This window comes from Sciurus vulgaris (genome assembly GCF_902686455.1).
Source record: "Sciurus vulgaris genome assembly, chromosome: 14".
In the NCBI taxonomy this organism is placed as follows: Eukaryota; Metazoa; Chordata; class Mammalia; order Rodentia; family Sciuridae; genus Sciurus; species Sciurus vulgaris.
In genome coordinates, this window is record NC_136475.1 from 25,707,158 (window position 1) to 25,719,337 (window position 12,180).

Here is a 12,180-nt window from a genome sequence, read left to right on the forward strand (position 1 = left end):
TGTAAATGGCATTTTTGACGAAGAAAAAGTCATAATTTTACTGCAGTCCCATTGATCTATTTTTTATTTTGATTTTCTGTATCTATTTTCTTTTGTTCTACCACTGAGGAGCAACCTCAGTACAATTCACATGTCTTCTTGAAAAGTATTGTTTATAGTGTCCAAATATGTGGAGGCTGTCATTATGTTTTAGTAACTGATGTCTAATTTAATGCCAATGTAGTCAATAAACAATATTCTCAGGTTGGGATGTAGCTCAATGGTACAGCATATACTTAGCACACAAAAGGCATTGGGTTCAATCCCCAGTATAAAAAAAAAGATCCACAAAAAAATCCCAATATTTTCAATGATTTCAATCCTTGAAATCTGTTAAGGGTTGCTTCATGATCCAGCATGTAGTCTGTTTTAGTACATGTACCATGAACACTTAAAAAGAATAAATATTTTATTTCTGTTGAATGCAGCATTCTATACATGTCAACAATTTCTGCAAGTTTGTTAATCATGTGTTTGAAACTTTCATATCTTTGCTGATTATTTTTTGTGTTTGTTCTATTTTTTACCCAGAGAGAAGTGTTAGTCTCCTACCATGATTGTAAGATATGTCTCCTTTTGGTTTTGTCAAATAGTCTTCATTTATTTTTGAGTCCATGTTATAAGGTATACATAAGCTTTAGGTTAGTATATGTATTCCTGGTAGAAATTAAAGCTCTCTCCTTATCTCTAGTAATGTTTTGAGCTGCAAGGCACATTTTGTCTGATATCTGTTTGGTTTTCTCTTATTCATTCTTTGAATGCTATAGATTTATACATCTTTTTACTTTTATCCTCTCTCTCTCTTAATGGAGTTTAATGAAGTTAATTCAGCTATAAAGAAGGATGAAATCATGCCATTTGCAGGAAAATGGAAGTAACTTGAGAGCATCATGTTAAGAGAAATAAGTCAAACTTCAAAAGTTAAGAGTCCTACGTTTCCTCTCACGTGGAAGCTAGAGTAAAACAAAGAAAAAAACAGGTGGGTGGGTTGGGCCTGAAGAAAATAGAAAGGAGACTAGTAGAGTAGAGGAAGGGGATCAGGAGAAAAGGGAAAAGGGTAGCTTCAACAACTTAGTGAGACCCTAAGCAACTCAGCGGGAACTTGTGTCAAAATAAAAAAGGGCCAAGGATGTGGTTCAATGGTGAAGTGCCTCTGGGTTCAATCCCCAGCACCAAAATAAAATAAAATTTAATTTAATTTCTAAGATCTGGGGGTGTAGCTCAGTGATAGAGCATTTGCCTAGCCTGAGAAAAGCCTTTAGTTCAAACCCCAGTACGGGAAGTGGGGGGGTAATAACCAAATCCTGAGCACCTTTACTAGGCCTTATCATACTTTATCTTGTTGGCTCCTACTCAGTCAAGAACCACAAAATGATTAAAACTGATGCCTTGGATACTCGGGTTACCTCCTGTACCCTCCTCTAAGCTGTTCTTGGCTGGTTCAGTTATATATATCTCTCACAAGCAGTACATAGATGATTTTTTTTAACATCCAGCCTGATGACCTTATATTTTGTTAATCAACCTATGCACATTTAATTAAATGTAACTACCAAGATATTCAGATTTATATTACCAATTTTTCATTTATTTCCTATCTGCATTCTTTTGGATCAGTCAATTTTTAAATTATTTTATTTCTCTCATCTATACAGCTGTTTGTTAGATGGCCTTCTACTAGTCACTGCTTACCCTACAAGACACCTACCTGGTTACTTAGGTTCTATTATAAATTAGTACTTTTACCACTTCTCAAATAATGCCAAAACCTTAGAATGCTTCCTTTACATCCACCACCTTTTATATTTAGGTTATGTATTTTAATTCTAGATATATTTAAAACACCAGAGAACACTTAAAGACCTTTTCTGCAATGTACTGTTTCCCATGCTTTTTTCCCTGAATTTCCAATTCTCCTCTCTTTGTGCACTTCAATCTGGATATTTTATATGGATCCATATTCCAGTACACTAATCTACTCTTCAGCTGCATCCAATTAGATGTTAAAATAAATCTCATGAGTTCTTAAGTTCAGTTCTTATATTTTTAGCTCCAAAATTCCTAATTTCATTTCATTTCTCTAATTAAATTCATCATCTTTTCATCTATTTTCTTGACTATTTTAATCACAGTTATCTTAAGGGCCAGTTATGATAACTCTAATATCTAGATTATCTGTGGATCTGTTTTATTTCTCCTTGGTCCAGTTTTGAGGTATATCTAGTAATTTTTGACTGACTAATGGATACTAGCAACTCAGGATTATATTACATCAGAAAGGATTAATTCTATCTTCTGACAATATCTCAGTCTATTGGAATTAAGCTAACAATACTGGACCACAGTTCTGTAAGCACGGTTTGCCCCATTTCACGGTTCTTGTTTTCCAAGAAACCTAACCAAGGGCTGGGGATGTAGCTCAGTGGTAGGGTACTTGCCCAGTATACTTTAGGCTGTGGGTTTAATCCCTGGTAACACACACACACACACACACACACACACACACACACACACACACACAAAAGCCCAACTGAGAGTCCAGATGTTTCCTGAAGCCCAGATCCTAAATAAGAGTCTTTGTCCCTACCTCAGCAATATAAAACTGCCCAAACTCTGCTTTCCAATTGCTTTTCCAATTGGAAACTCTGCTTTCCAATTTTTATTTGACATCTTGGCCTCTTCCCCATATAGCGAAGAATGAGCAGGTGTCTTTTAGGGAGCACCTGAGTGTTAGGCTTACTTACTTCACTATTTTAAATTAGTTATTTTTAGTTATTAAAGTATACATATGATTATAGTTTATAATATGATGTTTTGAAATATGTATATGCTGCAAAATGGCTAACTCAAGCTAATTAACACACACCTCACATCATGTTTATGGTGAGAATACTTAAAATGTACTCTTAAGGGATAGATTTGTAGCTCAGTGGCTGAATGCTTACCTAGTATGTGTGAGGCACAGGGTTTGATTCTCAGCACCACATAAAAATAAATAAATAAGGGCTGGGGAGATAGCTCAGTTGGTAGAGTGCTTGCCTTGCAAGCACAAGGCCCTGAGTTCAAACCCCAGCACCGCAAAAAAAAATAATAATAATAATAAATAAATAAATAAATAAATAAAATAAAGGCATTGTGTTCATCTACAACTAAAAAGTTTTTTTTAATTTTTTAAAAAAATCAACTCTGTGATTTTCAAAAATACAATACATTGTTATTAACTATTCAGCATTATTTTCTATAATGTCCTTCTTCTCTGGGATCTCGGCCCTTCAAATCAACACTTCACTGGTAACTTAGAATTTTAATTTTTGTCTTTCAATTTAAAGAGATTTTCTGGAAACTCAAAAGCTTCTCTGATTCTTAGCAACTGTCCTCTGCCCAGCTCTATAAAAGAACCAGCAAATGCCCTGTAGCGAGTTTCCCTTATCAATAGGATCTTGGCATTTCAAATCCTGGTTGCTTTGGCAACTTTCTAATATCTTCAAATAAATTTAAAAAATTTTTTTGAACTACTGGTCTTTTATGAGCAAAAGTAGAAGGCTGCCTGCTGTTCTCTACTCATTTAAATTTAGTCTTTATGGGCAATGGCCTAAAATACAGGTACTTCTTCTCTTTTCACATTCCTCCCAAATACCATTAAGTACTTTAAGAAATTTGATAATTTGGCAGTATCAAACTTCAGTGGTGACTGTAAAAGAAATTTCTTCATTCACTATGTTTAAATAGATTGTTTTAAATTTTTGAGTGAATACAAAGAATTTAACTTAGTTTGGGCTTTAAATTCAGTTGTTATGATTGCCTACGGTGGTTTACAATAATTTGTCCTTTTTTTTTTTGGTATGGGGATTGAACCCAGGGGCACTCAACAACTGAACCACATCCCCGGTCCTTTTTTATTTTTACTTTGAGACAAAGTCTTGCTAAGTTGCTTAGGGCCTCACTAAATTGTTGACACTCACTTTAAACCTGTAATCCTCCTGCCTCAACATCCCAAGTTACTTGGGATTACAGATGTGTGCCAGAGCACCTGGAACTTACACTTATTTTTGAACTCCACTATCATCTAAAAGTACATTGCTAAAATAAAAATGGCCTCTGCAGCATTTGAGTTCAGGTGGAGAGAAGAGCACATACCGTATTCTAGTGTCTAACAATTCCTTAATCATTGCCACAACTTCATCATCTTCTTCAGAACCTGGAAACAATTAAGAGTTTTTAAAAAACCAACAGTAGAAATTTAGTAATTCTTGCAGGTACAAGTATTAAAACAGCATGATTTTAAATTTATGGATCATTAAAAACATAAAGCATAAAACATATAACTTGGTAATGTGACATAGTTGATTTTGGGCAAAAAGAAAGAGAATCATTCATTTGGTTTTCTAAAGAAAAATTAAGGATACTGATCAACTCAACATTTAGTGTAAAGTACACTGAAATACCTTGATCTACTAATTAGGTTAGGGCTTGATTTTTTGGGTCAATAAATTTGAAAACTTATCATTCTTGAAAGTAGATGGAAAGCAGAGAAAAGAGATTATCAATTTTGAGACAAAAAAGCCCATCTATTTTACAAGTTAAGTTACATCTTCAGCTTCTCAATTTAGTGATTTTCAAAAATGTGGAAATAATATATCTAAATATAGATATAAGCCTTTCAGAAATTTCTGACATTCTACATATCTGAGCAAAAACCTGGGTTTTTCATTTTGTTTCAATTTTGTTTTTGCTTTATTTTGTAGAGTTATATACTAATCTTTATCAATGTCTTTCTATGAGTTTTTCACCTTTTGGGGGGAAATTTATTTACCTGTGGGAAAACCAAAAATTCAGAGAATTCATATTATACTATAACAAACATTAGATTCCTGGCAACTCCAAAAATAACAATTAATACTAAATAACATTAACTCTGGGCTGGGGTTATGGCTTAGTTAGAGCACTTGCCTAGCATGCGTGAGGCCCTGGGTTCGATCCTCAGCACCACATAAAAGTAAAATAAAGCTATTGTGTCCACCTACAACTAAAACAAAATATTAAAAAATAAATAACATTAACTTTGAATTTTTTTAATTTTATTTATTTGTGTATTTATTTTTGCAGTGCTGGGGATTGAACCCAGGGCCTTGTGCTTGCAAGGCAAGCTATCTCCCCAGCCCTGAATCTTTTTTATTTATAAAGAAATAAAACATAATGCTGTTACTCCATGTACAAACAGAAACAACATGTATCCCATTTGTTTACAATAAAAATAAAAAAAAATAAAACATAATAGTTAAAAATCTTTTCCATCAGCAAACCTTAGTTTCATTCCCCATCATCCATTTCACAACCACTGTCTAGTATAATGTATATTCTTCTAGGACACATTTACACTCATATATGTAACTTTACAGAGATGAGATCATACTACATGTATTGTTCTATACTTGTTCTACCACTGAGCGAAACTCCCAGACCTAGGTTTATACTTTAATTTTGGTAGATGTAGTCAAATCACTCTCAAATTGATATCAACTTTGTATATGTATTCATCACTAACATACCCAGGGGCTCAGAGTGCAGCTCAGTGCTAAAGTGCATGCATGCCTGAGGCCCTGGGTTCAATCCCCAGCACTTAAAACAAGACCAAAACCATGGCAACTAGTCTTTTTCACTTTGTTTATGATGTCTTCTTTTTTTCAGTACTGGGGAATAAATCTGGCACCTCATATACGTTAAGAATGTGCTCTACCACTGAGCTACAACCCAGCTATGGTTAGGAAGAAGTTATGTGTTATGAATACACTTAAAAAAGGATTAATACCCCCCCAAATTTTTTAAAAGTTTGCTTAAATCAGTATCAAAAAGATGTGACTCAGATGGGCATGGTGGTACATGCCTGTAATCCCAGTGGCTTAAGAGGCTGAGGCAGGAGGATCACAGCTTGAAGCCAGGCTCAACAGCCTAGTAAGGTACTAAGCAACTTAGTGAGACACTGACTCAAAATAATAAAATAAAACAAAATAAAATGGGTGGGGATATAGCTAAATGGTAAAGTATATCTGGGTTCAATCCCCAGTACCAGGAAAAAAAAAAAAAAAAAGACATGACTCAAATTTTTAAAAACTGACAAAGAACAAGAAACCTACTGACAAGGAAACTAAACGCCCAATAAACATATGAAAACCTGCAGGCTCAGTATTAATAAAGGAAATATAATTTTAAAAAGAAAACATTTTATATTTAACATATTGATTTTTAAAAAAATATATAGAGCTAGGGGTGTAGTTTAGTGGTAGATCACTTGTCTAGCATGTAAGAGGCACTGGGTTTGATCCCCAGCACCACCACTGCCACCACCAAAAAAAAAAAAGACAGAAGTACTTATTACTATTAATGTGCACGTAAATTAGCATTTATAATAACAGCAATTCCACTTCTTGGAATATACTCTAAAAAAACTCTCCAGAGACTTGTATGAGGATGCCTACAACAGAAATTAGTACAAATGATACATTTGAACATAAGGAACAAACTAACTATAGTTTATTCACATAATGGAATACTATCCAGCACTTAAAATGAATAAACTAGAATAATATTTTTTAAATGAATCCATTTATATTATTATTATATTATTTACTGTACTCCATGAAACAGGCGAGTTGTAGTAAAACATGAGTTACTTATAGTTTAAGATCAAAAACCAATATTACATATTCCCTGCAGACTTACATGTGTTGTAAAAGTATAAAAACAAACCAATTTTACACACATATCTGGAAGGAGAAAGGAAAAAGGAGTCCAAGGGCATTAGCTGTATCTTTATAAATACTTTATTTTAAAATGGATCTCAAACAACGATGGCAAAAAGTTAATAACTGATCCCTGGCATCCCTCTCTCTCTCTCTCTCTCTCTCTCTCTCTCTCTCTCTCACACACACACACACACACACACACACACACACACACACACACACAACACACACACAAAGTTCACATTTGTTAAACCTGAGTGGAGGATAAATTAGTGAGCATTAAACTATTTTATATGTGTATAAAATTTTTACAATTGAAAATTTTAGTTTTGTATAATACATTCAATTCATACACAAATTTTCAAAAATGATGGATATAACCTATGAAGTTTTGTCCCCTGTAGTATTGTCTCCAGAGCTAAAGAAATTAAATGATAAAAATCTGTATTCTTATCACTTCTGAATCAATCAATGTGAACAAAAAGTCTAAAAAAAGATAAATATTAATTACTCAACATGAGTATTGTTACCTGCTTCTCCTGAAGATGTTTCCTCAGTAACTAGGGGTAAGCCAGAAGCAAAGAAGTCCATAATTGTTGCATAAATATCTGGTTTTAGTAAATTCCAATCTAATTCTTCATTTTCCTATAAACATGTAAAGGCAAAATGCTGCATTTCCAGCCAAGGGCAAAGACAAATACAGAACACTACCTTGTATCTCTCAAGAATCTTTTCCTATTTATATCTTAAAATGTGTAAAATCACCTATTTCTGGAGAATACATGTCAGTTCTAGCTCTTTAAAATCTCACTTAAGTGACTTTCAGAAGACACAATTTTAAGATACTCAATCTTTCATTAACCAAAAATTTTAAGTGTGCTTATATTACAGAAGGGATAATGATTAAAAGACATTCTTTTCATGACATGAAAAGAATTTAAACATTGAATGAATTCTGTCTTTAAAAAGAAAATTAGGATATATCTGCTCAATCAAATATACAGAACATCATATAACTATTCAAGCATTTCAACTTAAATAGTTCTTAAAGAGTATTACACAAGTTCAATGATGTAACTGCAGAACCATGGCTTCTCTTATGGACCATCAACCACACTGGGAGTCTTCAGAAAATCTATATTGCTTGACCAGTACACTTGGTCAACTAGTTATTTTCATAAATAAAAAGAAAGGATTAGTAAATACCTAATAGTACTAACAACTAGAACAAGAAAGTCACCATGTTTTGTTCTAATTATTTTTTTTCAACCCAGGAGTGCTCTACCTGTGAGATCTCCCAGTCTTTTCATTTTGCGACAGGGTCTCATTGTTGCTCAGGCTATCCTCAAACTTGCAACCCTCCTGCCTCAATCTCCTGAGTTCTGGGATTACAAATATCTAGGCCTGTTCTAGTTTTTTTTTTTTTAAAGAAATTTCTTTTTTTTTTTTTTTTCCAGTACTGAGGACTGAACCCAGGGCCTTGTGCTTGCAAGGCAAGCACTCTACCAACTAAGCTATATCCCCAGCCCTAAAAGAAAGTTCTTTAGGAAGAAAATCTATGAAATAGAGTCTAGACTCTTAGGATGTTATTAGCTATAATCTATGCTTCAATACTATTAAAAATTAAGTCAAAGGCACTAAATAACTCAGTGAGACTCTAAATAAAAGAGTCTCTAAATAAAATATAAAAAAGGGCTGGGGATGTGGCTCACTGGTTGAGTGTCCCTGAGTTCAATCCCTGGTCACCCCAAAACCCCCTACAAAAAAATTATCAATATGGGATAAAAAAGGATAAAAAGGGCTATATTTGTTGTGGTTTAAGAACCAATTTAGAGCCTAAACAAAGGGTAAAATAAATGGACACTGCTATGGATATAAGAATTAAACTAGTGAGATGTCTAGTGGTTGGGAAAATAAACTAGTTCTTGGTAATATTTTAATGAATTATTTTGAAGATGGAACAGAATATTCCCACAGATCTTCAGTGAATAATAGGCTGTACTCAGTAGAGAAATATCGGTAATAAAAATAAAAATAGGGGTTAGGGATATAGCTCAGTTGGTAGAGTGCCTGCCTCACATGCACAAGGCCCTGGGTTCAATCCCCAGCACTGCAAAAAAAAAAAAAAAAAAAATTCTGAAGTCTGAATAAGAAAAAAGGCAGCATTTAAGCTGAAAATGCACATTTAGAAATAATGGCGAATGATACATAAAGAATTTATGAGTTATTAATTACAAATACGACAGGAAAATGGGTGATCACTGCAGATATCAAGTAAATGTGCAGTCAATGATGAGAAAGGTTACCAGAAGAAAAGAGATCAGGGCCTGGGAGTGCAGCTCAATGGCAGAGTGTTTGCCTAATGTGCATGAAGCCCCTGGAATGTCACTTGAAGATGGTCAAGAAAGGGCTTTCTGGGAATTTAGAACAATGAATACTTTAAACAATAGGTGTACATTTTACAATTGAATATTTGCAAGAAAATGCATAACTACTAGGATTGTCCCCACAAGGAAAATCATATTTTTCCTAATATATAAATAGCTACAAGAGAACAGTGGACTCAGTATGTTCACATTCAAGGCACATCAAGAACTCAGAATACAGCCAGGTGCGGTGGTGCAACTCTGTAATCCCAGCAACTTGGGAGGCTGAGACAGAAGGAGTTTAAGACCAGCCTTAGCAACTTAGTGAGAACTGTCTCAAAATAAAAAATAAAAATAGGCTGGGTATGTGGCTCAGTGTAAAGTGTCCCTGGGTGCTTAAGGGGGATTTAGAAAATACTTTTGATTTGACATAATATCAGGTAAGTGATTAAATTCAGTATATAGATTAAGTTCAGTATGTATCCATCAATTACCAAATTTAAAAGGACACATTGTTCAAATTTAAATATTTTATATTAATATAGCAGACTTAATAATGAAATAGCCCTTCCTAGCATAGGCTAAAAATGGGTAGCAAATTTGGCTTAATTTTGTGACATTCAGAGGTTAATTAAGTGTTACAATTACATAGTCCACTGCTCTGTGAAGCTCTAAAGTATTACTGCAGGATGGTAGAATGTGTATATATGCCCATATATATGTAATTTGATTCATATATCAACAGAATGAATGAATATATATCCCCTTTCAAAGTGGCATTTATATCCAGGGACCAACATATGCAAGCACAATTTGTTTGTTTTTATAAAATATGTTCTTGTGTAACTAGTATGAATGATTTTTTAATTTTTTAATATCTTATTTATTTGCTTCTCTTTCTACTTTACCAATTTAAGGTAAGAATTAGTAAAAATAATACCTGGAAGCCTAAATTCTATTTTGCCAAGGCTGAGTCCTGCTATAGGGCAGCTATATAATCTTGGACACTGCATTTAACCTGCTGAGGCTCAAGTTTTCTCTTGAAAATTTGGGCATCTGTATTATAATCAGATCTAGACTACACTTAACTTCAATTTGAAAATTCTTTCAAATAATTAACTTGAGAAATGTAAGATGTAAACATATTTGAATTTTTTTTTTTTTGATATTAGGAATTGAACCCAGGAGTGCTTACCCACCAAGCCACATCCCTAGCTCTTTTTTAATTTTTATGTTTGAGATAGGATCTCACTAATTTCCTTAGGGCCTAGATACGTTACTGAGTCTGGCTTTGAACTTGTGATCCTCCTACCTCAGGCTCCTGAAGACGGGGATTATAGGCATGTCCGACTGCGCCCAGCTCATTTGAATGTTTTAATACTAGGTGGTGTAAAAACACATTAAGAATGGAAATTATGAAGTGGAGAACTAGCTCAGAAACGACTAAAAGCACTTCAAATCTTATTTTATATAACCCTACATAAATCTTTTTTAAAATATTATTTTAGTTGTATATGAATACAATACCTTTATTTTATTTATCTTTTTATATGGGGCTGAGGATCAAACCCGGGGCCTCATACATGCAAAGTAAGTGCCCTACCACTGAGCACCAGCCCCAGCCTCAATAAATCTTATTTTATATAACCCTACATAAATCTTATTTTATATATACCTTTGTGACAGTAATAAAATCTGGTCCAAAGAAGACACTTTTCACTCCTTCAATCCTAAATAATTGCCTGTGAATACAGAAAAGAGAAAGAGAATAAAATGTTCAATTAGGAAAAACGTTAAACATATTCAAAAGTAGAGAAAAGTAAAAGAATCCCATGCACCTGTCACACCAGTTTCAATAATTATCAACTCATGCCCAATTTTGTTTCATATTCTATCCTACAATCCAACAATTTCATACCTATGTGTTTAAGAAAAATGAAAACACATGCTCTGCGAAGACTTGCATGTGAATTTTTATTGCACCTTTATTTATAATAGCTTCCCTCCCAAAAAGTTGAAAAATGTCCATCAACAACTGGTGAATGAATTTAAAGGACTACTGTTTATCCACACAATGTAGTACTACATGACAATAAGGAGGAATGAACTACTGATATACGTAAAAAATGAGAATGGCTTTAAAGCCTTCCAGAAGTAAGATATACTACTGTTTATTCATTCAGTCTACACACTCATTCAGCAAATATTTGGACACCTGTAAGGGACGTGCACTGTATGCGCCACTAGGGCGATAATTGGACTGTCCTCAGATCATTACATTCTAGCATTCGGCAAAAACACTCCCTACTAAAACAAAGAACACAAGATTAGTTTTACTTGACTGAAGATAAATTCTGTGATACCAGGAAACAGGCTATTTTCTTTTTTGTGGTTCTAGGGGTTGAACCCAGGTTCTTTCACAAGCTAGGCAAGTGTTCCTCCATCGAGCTATACCCTTAGCCCTTCACATTTTTTAAATACAAAATATGTGAATTCATTCTTTATTTTTTTATTGTATTTTTTTTTTTTTGGGTGCTGGGGATCAAACCCAGGGCCTTGTGCTTACAAGGCAAGCACTCTACCAACTGAGCTATCTCCCCAGCCCCGTGAATTCATTCTTAATGTAAATATTTCAAACAACATATATAAAGTTAAAGTGCCCCTCAACCACCTCTCCCAAATCCTGTTATCAGTCTGGGTATGCATTTCTCCTAACCTTTCTGTCAATGCATTTGTTATTTTGTGGGTTTTTTATTTTAGTTTTAATAAACATTTATATGTATATACTTTATTCCATCATACTCACTGTTCTACAACTTGCCTTAGTCCCTTAATAAAATTTATGTCTTAGGGGTCTTTTGTGAAAATAAATATGGATCTTCCCCATCCTTTTTAATATGTACAGACTATAGAAAAAGTTAACCTAGTTTTTCCTAATGATGAATATTTAGGCTGTTTCCAACTTATTGCCCTTACAAACAAGGCTACACATCCCTTGTGTACAAGTATGGATGTTCTCTAGGGTAGGGTTT

The 12,180-nt window shown here is 33.9% G+C and overlaps 1 protein-coding gene across 3 annotated transcripts in view; it reads right to left on the bottom strand.

Moving 5' to 3' along the window:
* Positions 1 to 12,180, bottom strand: part of NFU1 (NFU1 iron-sulfur cluster scaffold) — a 31,851-nt gene that overhangs the window by 9,603 nt on the left and 10,068 nt on the right. For all 3 annotated transcript variants that reach the window (XM_079110876.1, XM_079110877.1, XM_079110878.1), the window contains 3 exons: positions 10,824 to 10,890; positions 7,313 to 7,427; positions 4,177 to 4,237 (listed from right to left, as the gene is read on the bottom strand). In XM_079110876.1, the coding sequence (XP_078967002.1) occupies positions 4,177 to 4,237; positions 7,313 to 7,427; positions 10,824 to 10,890 (243 nt within the window). The remainder of the gene's footprint in view (positions 1 to 4,176; positions 4,238 to 7,312; positions 7,428 to 10,823; positions 10,891 to 12,180) is intronic.